The sequence below is a fragment of the Prionailurus viverrinus genome, chromosome B3 (assembly GCF_022837055.1).
Source record: "Prionailurus viverrinus isolate Anna chromosome B3, UM_Priviv_1.0, whole genome shotgun sequence".
NCBI lineage: Eukaryota > Metazoa > Chordata > Mammalia > Carnivora > Felidae > Prionailurus > Prionailurus viverrinus.
In genome coordinates this window covers 65,169,260-65,191,665 of record NC_062566.1, presented here as the reverse complement: position 1 = coordinate 65,191,665, position 22,406 = coordinate 65,169,260, and the positions used below count along the sequence as shown (strand labels likewise).

At 38.0% G+C, this 22,406-nt stretch overlaps 1 protein-coding gene across 4 annotated transcripts in view; it reads left to right on the top strand.

Moving 5' to 3' along the window:
* SLC12A6 (solute carrier family 12 member 6) overlaps nt 1–22,406 on the top strand; it is an 87,622-nt gene that overhangs the window by 35,308 nt on the left and 29,908 nt on the right. For 3 of the 4 annotated variants that reach the window (XR_007152806.1, XM_047861704.1, XM_047861706.1), the window contains exon 2: nt 12,589–12,633. The exons of the other annotated variant lie outside the window; for it this stretch is intronic. Coding sequence is in view for 2 of the 3 variants with exons in the window: in XM_047861704.1 (XP_047717660.1) it covers nt 12,589–12,633 (45 nt within the window). In the remaining variant the exon portion in view is untranslated. The remainder of the gene's footprint in view (nt 1–12,588; nt 12,634–22,406) is intronic. 4 annotated transcript variants of the gene reach the window in all.

Here is a 22,406-nt window from a genome sequence, read left to right as displayed (position 1 = left end):
GTTAATGAAAAGATCATACGAGACAGTATATGTGCAACAGTTCAGAAGAGAGTTAAACCTGATAGAAAATTAAACCTCAGGGTAGGCCTACGCCAAGAAGCTCTTGAGTTGGCCCTTTGAAGGATGTAGAAGTCAGGTAAGTAGAAAAGAAAGAAAAGGAAATTTTCAATGGAAATTGGTTTAATCAGAGATGTGTATTTCTAGAATCAGGGCTCACAAAGCATTCCAGAGTGTGGAGCAGAGGGTTCATGACTAAGAACAGCAAATGATAAAGTTAGAGAGAAGTAAGACAGTATTAGATTATAAACAGACCTGAAAGCTAGGGTGAGGTTTTTGGAGCTCATCCTGTAAGCCAAGGAATCCAAACAAGTAAACCAGTGTCTATGTATTGGTATTTAAACCAGTAGCTTCTGCCATTGCCACCCTCATGCCTGGGCTGAGAATTCACAGTAGGAATGGAGGCAGAACCTCCAAAGGCGCCCCTTTGCTTTTCTTGGAGGGACTTGAACCAGTACCGCTCACATTATGTCTCAATATAAATAAGTGAGAATGATCATTTCTTAACAGAATGGTTGGGGACACCTGGCACAGTCATTAGGAGAACTTTGAAAGTGTTTTGGTTTTAAAGCAATGAAGCAACCTGATAAAGGCAGAATTTTAGGATTATTAATATGAAGGAAAATGCAGGATTGTTTGAAGATGGGAGAATTGGTGGCAGGGGGAATAATTGATCATCTAAATAAGCTATTTCAATGGTCTGGACTGGAAAGGATGAGAATTTAAATGATGGCAGTGTAGTGGAAGAGATTGGTATAGAAGCCACAATTGACTGGATTTTTGGTTAATGAGGGAAGGGGAAGAATCAAAAGTTGGTAACACATATGCTGACCAGTTCTTCTTACCCACTTGTTTTTTTTGGGGGGGGGGGGGTCAATGACAACAGCATTCTTCTTTCCTGTCAATTTACATGGATGTTATATATTCGGTACACTATATTTGTATGTATGGTATTATAGGCTAATATATTCTATATCATTATGTGTTCTGTTATACACTTAATATTATATAAAGGTATATTATTAGGTATAATAGTTCCTATTATATCTCTAGAACTTCTCCATTATCTATGTCCTACCTGCTAATCCCTCTGTCTAGAATGTCTCTCCTCCATTTCTCTCACCCTTTTGCTTTTTGATAAACTATCCATTCTTCAAGATTTAGCTCACGTATTTCCTTGACACCATCCCTGACTGCTTTATTTTGTTTTCTTTCCTTTTTGATTCCCACAGTATTTGTACCTACACTTGAACAATTATTTTTATTGTTTCATAATTGCATAACTCCTCTCCAAACTTCTTGAGAAGAAAGGGTCATCACTCTTTTGGTATCTGTAGTGCCTAGCACAGTACCTAATATATGGTAGGCAAATTTCAGAGTATTGGTTGAATTAATAATAACAGCTATTCATTATTGCTATCCTTTTTAAAAAAAAAAATTTAATGTTTATTTACTTTTGAGAGAGAAAGAGAGCGTGTGCACACAAGTGGAGGAGGCGCAGAGAGAGGGAGACACAGAATCTGAAGCAGGCTCCAGGCTCTGAGCTGTCAGCACATGGCCCAATGCAGAGCTTGAACCCATGAACTGTGAGATGATGACCTGAGCTGAAGTCAGATGCTTTGCCCACTGAGCCACCCAGGCGCCCCTCCTTATGCTATCCTAGAGACCATGTTAGAGGTGGTTGTTAGCACATGGATATATTACAGTGGTCTGATAACAATTACGCCTGCCTGTCTCTAATAATTTGGCATCCATTTCATTTTGCATATTGCATTTATTTCCTTGTCTAAAACACTGCTTTCATTTTGAGACTTCTGTGTAGAGAATTTCAGTTGTTTTCAATCTGCTTTAGACTCCCAAGACTTGCTAATATGACCCAACCCAAAGCAGACCATCCCAGACATGTGCCATATTTATTCTCCTCCTGTAATTTTGAGTTCTCCATGATTGTTTTTTAAAGTTTGTTTATTTATTTTGAGTGAGACAGAGACAGCATAAGTTGGGGGAGGTGCAGAGAGAGAATCTGCACTAGTAGTGCAGAGCCTGATGTGGGGCTCGAACCCACGAAACCACTAGATCATGACCTGAGCCACGATCAAGAGTCAGATGCTTAACCAACTGAGCCACCCAGGCACCACGAGTTCTCCATGATTTTTAAAGGTTTTAAAAGATCTACTTAAAGCTTCTACTTCCTCGATCTATGTTGCTCCTCTACTTCTTTGGAACCTTAACAGCACTAAAGGCTATACCACAGGTTATTGGCTTTACCTCCTTGGGCAAATCATTCCAGCTTTCTCTGAGCTAGTTTCTTCTGGAACATGGGAATAATTTTTCCTCAGAGGGTTGCTGTGATTTGGTGTGATGAGAGTAGAAAATGTTCCCTTAAATGGAGTCATTTAGAGATTGCCTTTATAATGTTTCCATTTTTATGTATCATCTTTGCATTTATTTAATGTTTTTTCTTAAATTGAGTGACTGATTTTCTAGTTTCCTTTACAAAAGGAACTTTATCATTAAATGAAATACCAGAGTGTTTGCCACTCTATAAATAGAGAATAAACTAAAAATAGGTATAATATAAATGGCAGTAATCTTGCTAGATACTGTTGCCAAGCAGAGGCTCTCAGCCTGTCAAAAAAAGAGATCAAGGAGAGAGTTTCATCTTACTGGGATAAGTTATGTTTTTTAATGATCACTGTGCCACACATTAGATACCTATTTTTCTGATTTGTAATTCTTGCCTAAATACCTTGTTATAATTTCTTTTACCTTATTTTATTCCTAATATATTTTCCTGGATAATGAAGTGTTGACTATATTATTAATACTCATTCTTGTACCTACATTTTATGGCCAGTATCATGTAATAGAAAAATCAGAATCCAGGTTCAAGCCAGTCTTTGAAATGTATACTCAGTATATACCTTGGCCAAACCATTGAGCCCAACTTAGCTTTTGCTTATTTGTTAGTTTCACAGAATCATCATGGGAATCCAATGAAATATGGGAAGACATTTTAAAAGCTGTTAGATGTTACTAAATGTGAAGTACTACTACCATTCTTTTTTTAGTTTCTTATTTTGAACTTGACCCTTCAACTAGATTGTGAGTTGTGAGCTGCTTCATGTCAGGAAATACCGTACACTCATTCTTTTATTCCTCACAGTATCCAAACACAGTTTTAGGTGTATTTAAAACTTACTGAGTTACATTATTTATTCGAATAGGAGTCATATTAGTAAACTTGTACTGGGAATGTAACACAGACGCTCCTGGACAATTACTATTGTAATTATTTTATCAAAAAATTCCAAATCCTATGTTAATGCATATTTAGTCCAAACTATATATGTATTAAGTTTGAAATAAGACAAGTGACTCAAACTATTAGTATCACAATTTTAAGTCAGTGTGTAGATCAGTCCAAGGATTCACCTGTATTAACTTTTGCATTTTTCTAAGTACTGCTGTACTGCAAAATATTTAAAGTTCTAAGAAATATCCCCAGCTACCTAAATTCTAATTTAATCACAGTTATTTCTCTTAAGGGTCATTCCATGGCTCATCTCAATTTCCTTTTTTTGATTATTATTATTATTTTTTTTTACTTTAGAGAGAGAGTGCAAGTGTGGGAGAGGAACAGAGGGAGAGAGAGACAGAATCTCAAGCAGGCTCCATGCCCAGCATAGAGCTCAATGCAGGGCTCGATCCCACAACCCTGGGATCATGACCTGAGCCAAAATCACGAGTCGGACACTCAACCAACTGAGCCACCCAGGAGTCCCATCATCTCAATTTTCTTAATAGTTACCATTTAATGAGCGTCTACAGTCTGTAGTCCTCACGGTAATTTTCTGTAGTGTAGTATTCCTGTTGCATAGATAGTAAATTACAGCTAAGGAATATTAAATCATTTTGGCAATTACATGAATAGCGTATACAGAGCTAGGATTGTACCTGAGCTTTATCTGCTTCCAGATCCTATGTTCTCTTTTCACTGTGCCTTATTATTTGCTCCAGAATAGCTGCACAGCTGTCACAGTATGCCTCCTCTGACCCACTCCACTCAAAATCGCTCTTCTCCCAGTCTCCCACAACTCAGGAAACGGCATCTCTTTTCGTCTCCTTGCTCTTAGAAAAATCTTCGACTCCTTTCTCCCCTCTGCCCCCAGTCCCGACCATCCCCAGTCCATCAGTATGTTAACCTTGTGAACCCTTCCTTTAAAACATACCCAGCCTCTGACCACTTCTCAGCAGCTCTGATAATTCTGACCTGATCCAGGCTACCATTATCTTTCTTGGACCATTGCAAAAGCCTTCTATTTCCTCTTCCTCCCTTGCCTCCTGCAATCTGTTCTCCAGACAACAGCTAGAGTGATTGTGTTAAAGCATAAATCAAAACCTCCCAATGGTTTCCTAGCTCACACAAAGTAAAACCCAAAGTCCTTAATGTGTCCTACAAGGCCCCATGTGATGTATGCCTCCTTCTCCACCACACACGTCCATCTCTTATCCCGTGTCCTATCACTTTTACCCTGCCACCTTGCTGTTCATTGAACATGCTAACATCACCTGCTTCAGGGTTTTTGCACTATTTCCTCTGCCTGGAGTGTTCTTCCATATGTGTATGCCTAGATGCCTCACTTCAAGTTGCTGGCCAAATGTGAATTTTTTATTTTTATTTTTTAATGTTTATTTGAGAGAAAGTGTGCACATGAGCGAGCACGAGTAAGGGCGGGGGGTGGGGAGAGAATCCCAAGCCAACTTGACACTGTCAGTGCAGAGTCCACCACCAGAGGACTCAGCCTCATGAACTGTGAGACCATGACCTGAGTCAAAATCAAGAGATGGATCCTCAACCAACTGAGCCACCCAGGCGCCCCCTGAAATACATTTTTAATTTTCTTTTTTTTTTTTTTTTAAGTGTATTTATTTTGAGAGAGAAAGCAAGTGGGTGGGGCAGAGAGAGAGAATCCCAAGCAGACCCTGCACTGTCAGCACAGAGCCCCACACAGGGCTCAAACTCATGAGCCATGAGATCATGATCTGAGCCAAAGTCAGACACTTAACCGACTGAGCCACCCAGGTGCCCCATGAAATACTTTTTAGACTCAGTATCTAAACTAGTACACAAACCATCCCCCCTGCTGATCCTTTGCATTCTCTTACTCTGCTTTTTTGGTTTGTTTTATAACTCCTCACTCTTGACATGTATGTTGCTCTTTGATCATGTAAGCTCTTGATGGCAGGGATTTTGCTACTGCATTTCTAGTAATTAGAATAATGTTTCATATGTAGAAGGTGCTCAAAAAATTTTATTGAGTAAAAGATGAACTGTAGATTTAGAGTAACATGGACATTGTCTCTAAAGACTAAAGAGTTCTTCTGGAAGATAACATCACTCTCTCACCATGGATTTCACCATCTTGAGTACAGTCGTTACCATATCTTCCTAAGATTTCTGCAGTAGACTCCCAGTTACTTCCCCCATTTTTGCTCTTGTTCCTTCCACAATCCATTCTTCAACCAGCAGCCTGCATCTTTTAATTTAACCAGACTTGTCTTGCTGCTATTTAAAACCTTCCCAATGGGGCGCCTGGGTGGCTCAGTCGGTTAAGCGTCCGACTTCGGCTCAGGTCACGATCTCAAAGTCCGTGAGTTCGAGCCCCGCATCGGGCTCTGTGCTGACAGCTCAGAGCCTGGAGCCTGTTTCAGATTCTGTGTCTCCCTCTCTCTCTCACCCTCCCCTGCTCATGCTCTGTCTCTCTCTGTCTCAAAAATAAATAAAACGTTAAAAAAAAATTTTAAAAACCCTGTCTTACTAAAAAATAATAATGATAATAAAATAAATAAATAAATAAAACCTTCCCATTGTTTCACCTCACTTTAGAGTAAAATTTACACTCTTTACCACGGTCTGCGATACTCTGGCATGTATCTGCTACCTAGTTTGAAGACTTTTTTTTTTTTTTTAAACCACTTTCTTACTCATTGTGCTTTAGCTACATTAATGTTTCGCAAACATGCCAAGCTTATTCCCATCTTTGGGCGTTTGCATGGCTGCTTCTCTGCCCTGGTCAGTCTTCTTCAAGATCCTCACATGTCTGTCTCCTTTACATGTAGATCTCATCGTAAAGGTTAACTCCTCAGAAAGTGAGGCCTCAGGCCATTACTGTCCAGCCGATCCAAAATAGCCTCTCTATTCACTTTTGTTTTATTTATTTATTTTTATTTTAGAGAGAGAATACACAAGCAGGGAAGAAAGAGAGAGAGAGTGAATGAATGAATCCTAAGGAGGCTCCATGCTCAGCACAGAGCCCAACACAGGGCTCGATTCCATAACCCTGGGATCATGATCTGAGCCAAAATCAAGAGTTGGATGCTCAACCAACTGAGCCACCCAGGTGGTCCTCTATTTACTTTTTGGCTTTTGATAAATGTTATAAAGAAAATAATCTTTATTATTTTCTTTTGTTCTTTATCTTCTCATGTCTGCATGAGAACAGAAAATTTGTCTTTCTTATTTACTGCTTAATCTTCAGCACATAGAACCATGCCTAGGACTTAATTAGTCATATACTTGAAATCAGTGAATGAAGATTTGTAATGGTCATCTGGGCACTTCATAAAAATGCAGAATCTCAGGTTTTTCCCATAAGATCAAGTTATTAGGGTTACTTATGTGACCCAATTTAGCAAATAACTCCAGTTTAGCAAATAACTCCAGATGATTCTTTGGACTGGGCAAATTTGGAGGATACTGCTTTAACAGAACTATTGCTAAGTGAATGAATGAATAAATGAGAATGATAATTCAGGGAGTTATCTTTTAACCTTAGTATATTGATATGAATGGGTTGAATGTTTCCCAAAGTGTATACAATAGAAAACTAATTACATAAGATGTTTGATGAAAAATGAGTTTTGGTTTTCTGATGTATTTAAGAATGCCAAATATTCTTCTTTTGAAGATTAGGTAGGCAGTCATTAGCATATTGAAGCATCTGAGAAATTAAACATTATAGGAAGCTACTTGACTGTTACATATATTTGCCAAGTTATTTACCATCCCTGCCCCCAATCATTTTGTCACTAAATCTGTATTAATATACTAAGAAATATACACAGTACAAGAAGTACAGTCCTTGGTTCCCTGCTACCATAGCTTATTCTCTCCATGGCTAGCTGTCAACACAGTTCACTTGCATGACTGATAGTTTGGACAAAACTGTAAGTCCTAGCAGAAATTATCTATTTTGGCAGAACTACATTCTAAATATCTTCTTAAAATTATGTTCTTATTATAATAAAAATTCAGGTAAGGATCTTTTGACTGTTGGATAGACTAGAAACATAAAGAACTAATGATTCATTAACTTTTGTATGCATTACTTTACATTTCCACCTTACAGCTAAATTATTTCACCAAGATTACTTTATGTTTTTCACCCATCTATTTATTTAAGCCCAGTTAATCACATGTAAATATTTCTATGTCACTCTGGTCTCATTGCAGTAAGTTCAAAATGTATATAAGGAGGATATGCTTCTTCAGATTTTACCTTATTTCAACTTGTTTTCATCCTTGGGTTCCCCACCACAATAAGTAACCATATAGACAAGCAGAATCTAAGTGTGAAATGTTAGAGTAAGTGTTCCGTCTTTAATCAGCTTTGCCTAACTGAGTCAAAATGGTTTTTCTTGGTGCTAAGAAACTTTGGTTTTTTGAAAGGTGGAGTCCAGAAAATTAAAGAATGTGTTAAGGCTGGTGCTTTCAGATATTTTGTATCCTGAAATAGGTTTTTGAAGTGTGTCTAGATAATATAGACAGTAGCATAATAAGCTAATTGTCCTCATGTGTATTCACTTGGTCATGCCCACTTCTTTTTCTAAAATAATTAGGCCTAACAGTTCCCATTATTGATTGTGTTTTTTAATGAAATTACTAATTCTATCTTTAGTAAAGACTAAAGCCTACACTGAGTTTTAGATGCAAGATACAAGCTAGCTTTTATTTGCTTCAAATTCTCTACCAAGAATGGTAGATGAAGTGATTAAAGGCTATTGCTATGGGCAAACCAAGGGAGATAATTAGGCTCTTCAGAAAAACTATTTACAGAGGCAGTTTTGCAAGCGAGTACCACCCACAATCATTTTTCTCTCTATTCTTTAAGGCATATGGTAAGAAACTAAGTAAAATCTCCACTCTTTACCATTTACCCAGGATAAAATATATTGAGCAAGTGCCCATTTGTAAAACTACTATATCATTACTGTTACAAGGAAATACTTTGAGGTCATTTTTCTGATTGCATTAACTTGTGAAAAGGTACATGTTTCTATTTCAACTGCCATTTTGACTGGTAGAGTATCATAGGCTTTTCAGTATAATGTGGTGTATAACCTTTTGAGTTATAACCTATGAATAGCTTAGTTTATGAAGGCCATCAAATGTAAAAATAGTTACATTATTGGCAAGTTGTTTCTATTGCAGGAAGTAATTCAATTTTAAAATAAATGTCATTTTGAGTAACGTATAGGACAACTCCCATTCTTCAGCAAACTTAGGTGTGCCCTCACCAGACGTAGGCAGGAAAAATATTAAATGGGAGAGTTCAGACATAAGACAATAGAAGGATGCCTAGACATATCTCAGAGCAGTGTTACCAGATTGATTACACAATTTGGATTGCACACTCAGAAACACCCCTCAACTTAAACCCATTTACTAGTTCTGATTTTTACATGCATGGCTAGTTTCATTCTAGTAGGTTCATGAACCTGTTTACTCGTAGATTTGCCCTTGTTTCAAGTTTCACATGTATCAGTGAAGTATTTGCAGGTTCTTGGAGGTTAGTCTTCAAATTACCAAGTAAGTACCAAGTAAAGGTTGCCCTGCATTCCTTCAATTATAAAAAATTAAAAACAAAAATCTAAGTTGAATAAAGAACTAAACAAAACACTTATTTCTATTCATCTCAAATACAAGAGGGTGTTCAAAGGAAGAGTCCTGGCTTCACTAGAAAGCGTACATACGGCATGTGTGCACAGCTCAGAAGGCAAGGAAGTAGATAGTATAGAAGGAGGTAATGTTTAAGAAGAAAATCATTTGTTTCCCCCATCTAAAATCATACCTATTCTGCCTGAGTTATCTGAGTTGTTCTTCTAGTCATAGATTCCCTGGCAATTCCAAATTACTTGTTTTAGGCTATTATGCTTCATTTTCGGACAAAAAAAGTTAGAATTACAGAGTATCAAGAAGCATGAACATAAGTTCCCAAAAGATCAAGACTGTCTCTGTGAGCTTTCTCTTTTGGCAATAGTGTGCCATGTCTTTGGCCACTTACTAATCAACCATTCATCTTCTTGACTATAAGTATTAAGAGGTTCTCACCTTTGCTCCATCCTGGCATATATAAAAGGCATTCCCATTAATGACAGCATCTGGGAATCAGAATCTTTTTTTTTTTTAACACTCTTTTGGGGCACCTGGGTGGCTCAGTCGGTTGGGCGTCCAACTTCAGCTCAGGTCATGATCTCACAGTTTGTGAGTTCGAGCCCCACATCAGGCTGTGTGCTGCTCAGAACCTGGAGCATGCTTTGGATTCTGTATCTCCCTCTCTGACCCTCCCCGGCTCACACTGTCTTTTTCTCTGTGGAAAATAAATAAACACTGAAAAAAATAAATAAATTAAATAAATAGTTTTTGGTGATTTTGTTTTTTTATTATTTATTTTTTAATGTGTGTTTTTAGGGTGGGGGGGGGAGAGAGAGAGAGAGAGAGAGAGAGAGAGAGAGAGAAAGAGAAAGCAGGGGACGGGCAGAGAGAGAGAGACAGAGGATCCAAGGCGGGCCCCAGGCTCTGAGCTGTCAGCACAGAGCCCCCTGCAGGGCTTGAACCCATAAAACATGAGATCATCACCTGAGTTGAAGTCAGAGGCTTAATTGACTGAGCCAACCCAGGCACCCCTGGGAATCAGAATCTTGAGAAGGGTTGTTGGTATGGTTTTAAGGAGAGAAATAAATGATGCTGATAGCTCCTCTCCAACTTTTCCTTTGGAATCACTAGAATAGATCTAGATGATGACCATAGTTCTTCTGGTTCTAAAATTCTGTGATTCTTTCTCTGTTCTCCTTTCTTTGCTACCTATACACCTGCTTCTCTGTATTGACAGGGCCTAATTTATCAGTTATATGTGTGTGTGTTATGTGTGCTTGTATGAAAGAGGGAGAAACAGGATCAATCTAATACACTAATGTACTATAGAACTGTTATTCCTGCTTTGTCTTATGTGCAAACCCATATTGTTTATGTATATGGGAAATAAGATGAGTTTAAATTTAAAAATTTGACAACCCACTTGATGGTATGTTGGGGAAAATATCTGAGAATATCTCTCTTTCAAAACCAAATTAAGGAAGAAAATCTAAAAATATATTTTAAAATTTTCATATAGCATTTGAAACTTCAGTTGTATCAATCAGGTTTCTTTCCTCCTCGATCAGAGTATGTGCTGTTCATCAGACCAGAATTTGTTAAGGATTCTGAGTGGTTCTTTCTGTCTGGGATGCTTAAAGTGTTATATTTAATTATGTGTAAAAAACATTTATGAGCACCATTGAAAATACTATTTGAATTTTGTTTAAAACAGTAATTCTAAATCTTTTTTGTATCTGGGACCTTTTTGGCAGTCTGAAGTCTACAAATTCCTTTTCAGAGTAACCTTTTTTAATGTGTAAAGGATTATACACACATATAAATATATAGGTATAGCATTAAAAAGAACCCTGTTAGGGACCCCTGGGTGGTTCAGTTGGTTGAGCATCTGCCTCTTGATTTCGTCTCAGGTCATGATATCACAGTTCAGGAGTTTGAGCCCCACATTGGGCTCTGCACTGACAGTGCGGAGCCTGCTTGGGATTCTTTCTACCCCCCTCTCTCCCTGCCCTTCCCCCATTCACACATACATTCTCTCCCTTTCTCAAGAATAGATTTTTTTTAAAGAACCCTATTATATTGAAATACAATTATCAAAATATTAAATTCATGATTTAATATAAGTGCTTTTTTTTTTTTTTTCCCAACGTTTTTATTTATTTTTGGGACAGAGAGAGACAGAGCATGAACGGGGGAGGGGCAGAGAGAGAGGGAGACACAGAATCGGAAACAGGCTCCAGGCTCCGAGCCATCAGCCCAGAGCCCGACGCGGGGCTCGAACTCATGGACCGCGAGATCGTGACCTGGTTGAAGTCGGACGCTTAACCGACTGCGCCACCCAGGCGCCCCTATAAGTGCTTTTTTATCAATGCATCGAAAAAGATCTAGAAGCCATTTAATAACTACCATAATTTCAAAGTAGTATTGCACCTAAATCATATTATGAGATACATGCAACAATTATAATGTGATATGAAAATACCAGATATTTATCGTTAACAAAAATCACAGGTACTTTTATGTAGTTTGTTGCTGACATCATACTTGGAGAAAATACTAACTTTCCCCCCATAATTCACAGACACCCTCATCTAAAATTATTTCTGTTTCCCAGACACAGGGAAGCCAGATATAATCCTCATATCTCAAGACACTTAATCTTTGAGGAAACTGGAGCTCAAAGTCTTCCATATTTAGCCCTTAATGCTTTTCAAGCCTTTAAAATAAGCAAGTGGTTAGTCGTTAAATGGTGATTGTCAATACCTCTTGCATTAGGAACTTGGCTTATTGCCACTAGTTTTATTATAGATTACTGAAGAAACATATTTCTAAAAGCCTGTTTAGTTATTTTATCATGAAGTCGAATCAGGACATATCTAGTAATGAGTGCTTTACTTATGTCTTGACTTTGAGCTGCTATGGCTATTATGTTCCTTTGTCATTAAAGAGAAAATGTAGCCCATGTCGTAAGCCCCTTCTACTTTACGGAACTATTTTTGCTTGGTCAAATTTCTGTGATTGTTTTGTTAGTTTACTTTTTTCTGGTTATTTCTTTTTAAATGGAATTATACAATATTTGTCCTTCTGCTTTTAGCTCATTTCCCTTAGCATATTTTCAAGGTTTGTCCATGTTGTAGCACGTATCCGAATTTCGTTTCCTCTTTATGGCTGAATAATATCCCATTGTATGATATACCACATTTTTGTTTATCCATTTATCTGTTGAAGGACACTGGGTTGTTTCCACTTTGACTAATGTAAACAATGCTCCTATACACGTTGTCATATAAATATCTGTTTGAGTCCCTGTTTTAAGTTCTTTTGAGTATATGCCTAAGAGTGGAATTGCTGGGTCTCATGGTAATTCTGTTAGTTAACTTTTCAAAGAAGCTGTGTGATTATTTTTTAAAATAGTTTATTCTGTTTTTATTATCCATTCATTAATGTATTTTGATCACTAAAAAACTTTTGGTTTTTGGTTTTTGGGGTTTTTTTTGCTTATATCCTTGGTTGACTTTTGTTGCTGATTTTTAAGAAATTATTTGTTTTGGTCATTCATTTTTTTCTTTTCTTTTCAATTGTTTGTTTTTCAGACCCGAGTCAGAACTCCATCACAGGGGAACACAGCCAGCTGTTAGGTATAGTATTACTATGGGATTGACTTTCTCTACAGTCACCCTTTTCCTGCTTATACTAACAGACATTACTTCCACTTCTAATTCTATTTTCTATCCCCTCTTCTGCTTTTCACTTCTCAACATTTTTTCCTGGTATTTCTGGTCCTAACTTGTTAAGTTTTTGGAAACTACTTGTACAATTGATTGTTGAGCCTCAATGTAGTCACATATAAAAATAATTTACATTGTTCTGTGTTTAAAAAAAAAAAAAATCTGTAGGGGCACCTGGGTGGCTCAGTCAGTTAAGCATCTGACTTCGTCTCAGGTCATGATCTCACAGTTTGTGAGTTCAAGCCCCACATCAGGCTCTGGAGCCTGGAGCCTGCTTCGGATTCTGTGTCTCCTTCTCTCTCTACCCTCCTCCACTCACACTCTGTCTCTTTCTCTCAAAAATAAACATTAAAAACAAAAATTTTTTTTTTAGTCTGTAAAAATTAGATCTTTTTTCCAAGATAATTTTGTCAAGAAGATAACTATAATATTCTATAAGCTTGGGCTTTGCAGCTACTTTGCCCTTTTTATTATTTTTCTTGGTCTTTAATCGCCCTCATTTTAATTGCTGAAAGTACTTCATAAACAGCATGACCTTAAGCTGTAGAAGTTGATGTTCCAGTTCTTTATTAAATAAGTTTTGGAAATAAATTTATTTCTTCTAGTTATCACATATTTAAATTTCAGTAAGCTTGTAATTTAATAGGTATTTCACAGCATCACAAGACTGATAAAAAATCGGGGCGCCTGGGTAGCGCAGTCAGTTAAGCGTCCGACTTCAGCCAGGTCACGATCTTGCGGTCCGTGAGTTCGAGCCCCGCGTCGGGCTCTGGGCTGAGGGCTCAGAGCCTGGAGCCTGTTCCCGATTCTGTGTCTCCCTCTCTCTCTGCCCCTCCCCCGTTCATGCTCTGTCTCTCTCTGTCCCAAAAATAAATAAACGTTGAAAAAAAAAAAAAGACTGATAAAAAATTAAAATAAAGAAAGGAAACATACTCTGGTGAGGATTCAGACAATAAAGAGTATATGTACAGAAAGTAGAGTCCTCTAAATTATCTCTTCTCCTCACCACCTTACCTCTATCCCCTGAGGTACTTATTCTTGGAAATTCTCTAGAAATTTTTAATTACACATTTTCTTACCATCTATGACTATCTTTTTTCCTTTTTTCTCCATGGAATTATACTCTACAGACTATGACTTCCTTTCTTTGACTTAACATTTTACCTTGTGACATTTCAGTACATAAAGATTTGCCTTATTCCTCTGTTTTAGAATAGTATTCCATTGTATTCCTGTACTTTAATTTTACACAGCCAGTTCCCTATTCTGGACCATTTATTCCCAGGTGTTTTACTGTTAAAAATTATGTTACAGTGAACATCTTGTACATACACTCTTGCAATCTCATTGCCAGTATATTTGAAAGAAAAATTCCTAACAGTAGAATTCTTTGATCAAAAGGAATACCTGTCTTCAAAAGGATACATCAACTTAGACTTCTACCAATTAGGAGTGTGGAAGCATACTTGGGCTCCCTATCATAAAAAGTAGATAACCAATCTTAAAAAAAATTTTTTTCCCTAGATGAAGATGGCATGTCTAGTTTTTATTTGTACTTCTTTAATTATGAATGAGGTTAAGTGGTTTTTAAATACACTGACAGCCATTTTGTATATGTGTGTGTCTTTTGATTTGAGGCTTACTTTTTGTTGTTAGAATTTTTGTTTGTTTTTTGTTTTGTTTTTATTGAAGTATAATTAACATACAGTGTTACATTAATTTCAGGCGTATACCGTATTGGTTGGACAATGCTATACATTGCTCAGTACTTGCCACCATAAGTGTAGTCACCATCTGTCACCATACAACGTTATTACAGTATTATTGACTATATTTCCTATGCTATACTACTGATATCCATGACTTACTTGTTTTATAACTGGAAGTTTGTATCAGTCTCTTTTTTTTTTTTCCTATTGAATTTAGAGGCACCTGGGTGGCTCAGTCAGTTAAGTGTCCAACTTGAGGTCAGGCCATGATCTCACGGTTCGTGAGTTCAAGCCTTCTGTCGGGCTGTCTGCTTTTAGCACAGAATCCGTTTTGGATTCTCTGTCCCCTTTTCTCTCTGCCCCGCCTCCTGCCTCGCATTTGCATTCTCTCTCAAAATAAATAAATCTTTTTAAATGTCAAAAGAATTTTAAACCTTTTTTAAATTTGAATATAGTTGATATGCAATGTTACATTAGTTTCAGCTGTACAACATAGTGATTCTGCTTCTGTATACTTTAGGCTATTAATCCCCTTTATCTTACCCATCCCCCCACCCACCTCCTCTGTGTCAACATTTGTTCTTTGTTTTTAAAGGTCTTTTGTTTGTTTGTTTTCTTTTTATATAAAACTTGTAAGTGAAATCATGTGGTATTTGTTTTTCTTTGCCTGATTTTACTTAGCCTTAGCCTAACGTCCTGTAGGTCCACCCATGTTGTTGCACATGGCAAGATCTCATTCTTTTTTATGGCTGACTATTCCATATATATGTATATATGTATTATATATGTATAGCATATCCTCATCCATTCACTTATCCTCATTCCATATATATGTATATATGTATTATATATGTATAGCATATCCTCATCCATTCACTTATCAGTAGAAACTTGGGTTGCTTCTGTAGTTTGGCTGTTATAAATAATGTTGCAATAGGGGCACCTGGGTGGCTCATTCAGTTAAGCGTCCGACTTCAGCTCAGGTCATGATCTCACAGTCCTTGAGTTCGAGCTCCACGTCAGGCTCTGTGCTGACAGCTCCGAGCCTGGAGCCTACTTCAGATTCTGTGTCTCCGTCTCTCTCTGCCCCTCCCCTGCTCATGCTCTGTCTCTCTCTGTCTCAAAAATAAATAAAAACATTAAAAAATTTTTATAAATAATGTTGCAGTAAACACAGGGGTGAGTATATCTTTTCAAATTCATTTTCCTTGGGTAAATACCCAGTAATAGAATTGTTTGATCATATGGTAATGCTATCGTTAATATATTGAGGAACCTCTATACTGTTTTACTCAGTGGTTGCTCCAATTTACATTCCCACTAACAGTGCATGAGGTTTGATTTGAGGCTTATTTTGATTTTTACATTGCTGAACTTTTAGCTCTTTGAGTAGTGCAGAGCAGCTATGTAAAATATAAGCTATCAAAAAGTTGACAGTAAGGAAAGTACTTGACTTGTTTGCTCATTACAGTTTCAGAGTATTGAAGAAACTGGGATACTCCTTTTCTGATCTTCCTCTGTTAAGAACCTAAGTTTCTGGTGATAATTCTCATTTGTTTGAGAGAGTTTATGTGCGGGAAGAGTAACTGACACCCTAAGCAGTCCATAAATATTTTTTAGGTAAATGGTTTGACATAAACATATAGCTAGAAATCTGATCACAAGGGTCCTAGCCTTGTGATATTGGGGTTGTCACTATTCTCTTTTTTTTTTAGACTTTTATATTGGATAGTTTATTTAGACTGTTCAAAATTATTCTTCTCTGTACAAAAATTTCATATTTGGATTAGGAATGGTTAAGATTTCAATGAAATATTTAGGCAGACCATGAAAAGTAAATTTTCCCCCTAAACTATTAAAACAATTCTGTCTCTGATACATGCCGACAGGTAGAGGAGTTTGAGGGTAGTTTATCTTCTGGCCAGGAACATGTATGTAATAGAGGTAGGGAAGGACTTAGCTAATGAAGTGGACAGTCAGGGGAGTTGGTATCATTCCAGTGCAAGCTGGATTTTGTTTCCAATGAAGCACTTTAAGTAAAAGATAGTAAACAAATTGTGGGCAAAAAGAAATAGTATATGATTGTGAAAAAGACTTCTCTTAGTATTATTAGCTGAAAACCCTAATATCTGCTAAGAGACTACTACAGACATTACTCTCGTTTGGCAGCCTACATTTGCATTCATTTTTAAACAAACCTGGGAATGTGTCCAGAGTCTTTTGGCTAGATTCTCAGGTGAGTTCATCCTGCTACCCTGGGTTCTCCCTCCGAGGTTCATTAGATGAGATTATGTTCTTCCTTCTCATGCTCTTAATAACTACATCTTGTGTGCCCCATCCTGAGTTAGTTTCTTTGTTTTCTTTTTTTCCTTTTCCTTTTCTTTCCTTTCCTTTCCTTTCCTTTCCTTTCCTTTCCTTTCCTTTCCTTTTTGTAAGCTCTACACCTAATGTGTTAGTTTCTTTGTTTTCTTTTTTTCCTCCCCTCCCCTCCCCTCCCCTCCCCTCCCCTCCCCTCCCCTCCCCTCCCCTCCCCTCCCCTCCCCTCCCCTCCCCTCCCCTCCCCTCCCCTTAGCTCTACACCTAATGTGAGGCTTGAACTTATGACTCTGAGATCAGGAGTCACATGCTTTACTGATTAAGCCAGCCAGGTGCCCCTTTGAGTATCTTTGTTTAAGCTACAGCCTCAAAATCCCTCAAAGCCTGGTTTATTTAAAAAAAAGAAGAAGTTGGGGTGCCCGAGTGGCTCAGTCGGTTAAGCAGCTGACTTTGGCTTGGGTCACAATCTCACAGTGTGTGGGTTCGAGCCCTGCGTCGGGCTGTGTGCTGACAGCCCAGAGCCTGGAGCCTGCTTCGGATTCTGTGTCTCCCTCTCTCTCTGACCCTCCCCTACTCACACTCTGTGTGTGTGTCTCTCTCTCTCAAAAATAAATAAACATTAAAAAAAATTTTTTAAAGAAGTTTGCAGAAGACGGAAAGGTGATTTTTCTGGGTTATATTTTCTAACCATCTTATAGTTCCTCAGAGAGGGCATTGGTAGTTTGAATTAAAATCTTGCCAGCTCTCTATAAAAATCTTGGTTAGGGGCACCGGGAGGGCTCAGTGGAGCATGTAACTCTTGATCTCAGGGTCGTCAGTTTGAGCTCCACCATATATGTAGAAATTACTTAAAAACTTAAAAAAAATAATCTTGCTTAGGATAATTAGGCCTAGTACGTTAAAAACTACAATTGCTTTGCCTGCTGAGTAGAATTTATAATAGTATCTTTCAGACCTTTTAAGTTTCTTCCTGTCAGTAGGGGGCAGTTATTTTGATGTATCTGTTGTTGGCACTGACTCATCAGCTCTCTTACAAAACTTAGGGTTAGGCTGAGGAGATGGATGGAAGAGTGAAACTGCTGTTGTGAGAAATAATTAAGCTGTAATGAATTTTGCTCTGTATATGTGTGTGTAATTTTCAATTTAAAACATTTTAGTAAGCAAGTAAGCAAATGAGCAGTGGGCCCTGGCATTTTTACAATTTTTACCAAACACCCAAGGAACATTAATTCCTCTTCTACAGTTTCTCCCAAGGAATAGAAAAACAAGTAAATACTCCCCAACTCAGTTTGAGGATTGCATAACTTTGATTCCAAAACTTAATGCCAGTGTGAGACAAGTATGGGCCAGTTTTACTTATGAATACAGATACAGATGTCCTAAATGAAATATTTGCAATCTAAATCAAGCAATATATTTTTCTAAGTTACTCCTGACCAGATTGGGTTTCTGCTAGAAATACATTGTTGGTTTACCATTAAAGATCAATTTATATAATTCAGTGTATTAACAAAAGGAGATTAAATGATTAATCATCTTAACTGACGCAGAAAAAGAATTTCATTTGAAATATATCCAATATTTAAATTCATGAGTTCATATTGAGACTTTAAAAAAGCTAATTAGTCACCATTGGAGTGTTCTGGTGAACGAAGTTGGTTAATAAAGGGAAAGAATGAAGTATTTGCCATGCTTTTAACTGTATTAATGGGTAACCAAACAGTATATTAGAGGGAATATCTCTTCATAAAAGTATTTCAGCCAGTAAGTTAAGGAAGAATAATAGAAAAGAATATCACCATTTTGTAAGCCCTCATAAATTAATGGATCTAGGCATTCATCACCAACAGTTGCTAGTATCTCAGAAAGAAAACCTCCTGACAGAAGATCAAAATACCACTGTGAAGGAGTTTTCCTACCTCTTCCTTAAAAATACTGGATGTGGTTAAGCCTCTAGACCTAATTAGCAATTTATAGGAACTACAAAAACCGAACAACATTTAAACATCATATGGATGTCATCATCAAAATCAGAAACCCTACTGAACACCGGACATCGTTTCTTCAACAAGTAAGTAGTGAAGAAAAAGAGAGTAGACGCTTGACTTAGGAGATACAGCAGTCAATCATACTGCATGCCTCTTATTTGGCTACTGATTGAAGCAAACTATAAAATCAAAAACGTAATTTGTAACATTTGAGACAACTTTCATGTTTACACAGTGCATAGTTCAGACCCAAGCCTGTGCCAGAGGAAATTAAATACATTTACTGCTCTTGTTCTGCCTAGCTCAGACCAGCAAACATCATTTGACGAGATCAGGAGACTAAGGGAGGAATGTGAGATTTATTTATCTTAGCCCCCAATTGTAGTATAGTGGCAAATTATAAAAGCAGCAATATGGAGGTAATTGCACCACAAGAATAAAGGTTTTCTTAAGAGCAAGACATTTGATATACCATTTTATGTTTACCAAAAAAAGTATGCCATAAAAAATGGAAATTTGAAATTTGTAGTAGAATCAATGGCACTTATCAGTTTCTGTTTGACTTGTGCAGTGAAACACCAGTAAGTTCCCAGTAATCTTAGCATTATCTGGATAGTAAAATGGGGAAAAACAAAACATAGTGATCTGTTGGGCTGTTTAATTGATAGTGTCAGTAGGTATCCTTCAAAGGAATCCTCTTAGGATTCTGGATAATCCTAAAACAGCCCTACGACATGCATTTGGTTCTTAGTTCCTGCAGAGTAAAACTTACTTGTTATTCAGAAACTCTAGAACTTCCATTCCATTTGGGATTTCCTGAGGTTACAGTAATGACCCAGACTTCTGAAGGCTGTACTTTTGATTTTTTTTTTTTTTTTTTTTTTTTTTCAACATTTATTTATTTTTGGGACAGAGAGAGACAGAGCATGAACGGGGGAGGGGCAGAGAGAGAGGGAGACACAGAATCGGAAACAGGCTCCAGGCTCTGAGCCATTAGCCCAGAGCCCGACGCGGGGCTCGAACTCCCGGACCGCGAGATCGTGACCTGGCTGAAGTCGGACGCTTAACCGACTGCGCCACCCAGGCGCCCCTGAAGGCTGTACTTTTGAAACAGCATGATTTCCCACCAAGAAACTGAGATTGAGAATTGATCCATGCCTTTCAGTTAACCACTCTTGATGAGAACTTTGTTCCTTGCCTGGAAGGCCTTGATCTTTCATGATTGACCAGGATCTCTACGGGACCCTCCCACTCCTACCACCACCACAGGTAGACCCTAATAAGATATAATCTTGGAGGCATCATTGGTCTTGTAAATGTAATGTAAATGTAAATGTAATGTCTCCAGGGATATTTCTTCCATCGCGAAATAAGCAAATGGAAGTTGGACCAGAAACGTCCACGACCAGAGTGTCTAAAAGTTAAGGTGGTTGCACCTGAAACTTGAGAATACAGAGGCCCTGAAAGAGGTGCCATGGCTGCAGCAAGGGGAGCCAGAGCTTTGAGGATGTGGCTTGGACCAGTAGGCAGCAGGATGGGGCAGGATTATTCTGAAGCCAGATTTTTATAGCAACAGTATTGTGAGACTCTTGAACCAGCAGGAAAGCAGGATGTTGGATCTGGGATTCCTAGTCACAGGGGCGCCTGGGTGGCGCAGTCGGTTAAGCGTCCGACTTCAGCCAGGTCACGATCTCACGGTCCGTGAGTTCGAGCCCCGCGTCAGGCTCTGGGCTGATGGCTCAGAGCCTGGAGCCTGCTTCCAATTCTGTGTCTCCCTCTCTCTCTGCCCCTCCCCCGTTCATGCTCTGTCTCTCTCTGTCCCAAAAATAAATAAACGTTGAAAAAAAAAAATTAAAAAAAAAAAAAAGCAGGATGTTGGATCTGGGATTCCTAGTCACATAACCCTTAAGAGGAATAAAGTGGTTCTGAGTCTGGGATACAAAACTATCAAATGTTTTCATCAGTAAAAGGTGCAGTTAGATGAGCATATTACCCAGAAATGAAGGACTGTTTAGAGAGGAGAACAAATGGAACTTGTAGAAAAAAAAAATAGTTATTGATACAAAAAATAAAATTAACGGGTTATAAACAGGTAAAAGGGGTTTGTGAACAGAACAAAAGGAAGATTACACCTAGACACATCTTTAATGATGCTGCAGAACACCTAAGAAAAGATCTTGAGATCCACCAGAGGTACAGATCCTCCCCGGAACAGCAGAATGACAGAATTCTCCATAGCGAAACATATAGCAAATGATGTCTTAAAGTGTTTGCAAAGCTTTTATTATCCTAGAATTGTGCTTGGCAAGATACTGAGTAATAATTAGGACAAAATACAGGCAACTGTTGCTAAATAAAAGCCAAGAACGTTTCTCACCGCAAGACTTGCTCCAAGCTAGTGGTTTACAACTGAGGACAATTTTGTCCCCCAGGGGACATTTTGAAATGTCTGAAGACTTTCATGATTGTCACTGCGGGAGATGCTACTGGCCTTTAGTGACTAGCAGCTAGGGATGCTCTTAAACATCCTATGATGTAACTGTATGATGTACTACAACAAATACTTATGTGGCCTTGAAATTTCATGGTGCTGAGTTTGAGAAACTCTAAAGGAATTGTGAAGAAGGGACCTCAAGTAAAAGGGAAATGATCCCAGAAGAACAGTGACCTTGACCTTGACCCAAGTCAGTGTTTTGTCTCTGAAATATTTTTAGTGTCTTATTGTGTAGTAAAATTAACTACTAGAAATATTGGACAGAACAGTAATATTATGTGAATCAGAGGACAGTTGAAACTGAAGTGTTCAAGTGTGTTGTTTGTGAGGATGACAGATTATTGATTAAACTCACTTAACAGTTTAAGTAACATATGTGGTAAAATTTCAAAAGTAATTACTGAAAAAAATAGAATGGAAACTCCAAAAGAGGAAAGAGAACAAATAGAATAAGGGAAAAACAAACCAAAAAAAATCCAGGGAGAGGGGCATCTGGGTGGCTCAGTCGGTTAAGCGTCTGATTTTGGCTCAAGTCATGATCTCACAGTTCATGAGTTCGAGCCCTGAGTAGGGCTCTGCGCTGACAGTTCACAGCCTGGAGCCCGCTTCGCATTCTGTTTCTGTCTCTCCCTCTGCCCCTCCCCAGCTTGTGCAGGCACGCGCTCTCGCTCTCGCTCTCGCTCTCTTTCTCTCTAAAAAATAAATAAGTGAACATTAAAAGAGAGAGAAGTCCCAGAGAGAGAAAATGAGAATGAATCATAAAAAAAGACCAAATAGAAATTTTAAAATCCTATCTTTCCAGTCGCTCTCTCCTTTCCTCTCTCTGTTTCAGCCATGTTACTCATTCTGTTTTATGACTGCATTAAGATTGTTTCTGCTTTAGGATTTTTTAAAATTACTGTTCCCTCTGCTTGAAATGCAGGCTTTTCCTGAACATTCTATGTCAAGGGTGTGCTACAGCCAGCTCATACCAACTCCTGAGAACCAATTGTATGCATCTCTTCCCAAAACCATTCTCAGTGACTTCGCATTAGTAGTTTATTTTATTTTATTTTTTTATTTGAGAGAGCACGCGGGCAGGAGAGAGGGGCAGAGGGAGAGAAAGAGGGAGGTTTTTTTTTTTTTTTTTTTTTTGAGAGGGAGAGAGAGAATTTTAAGCTGGCTCCACTGCCAGCA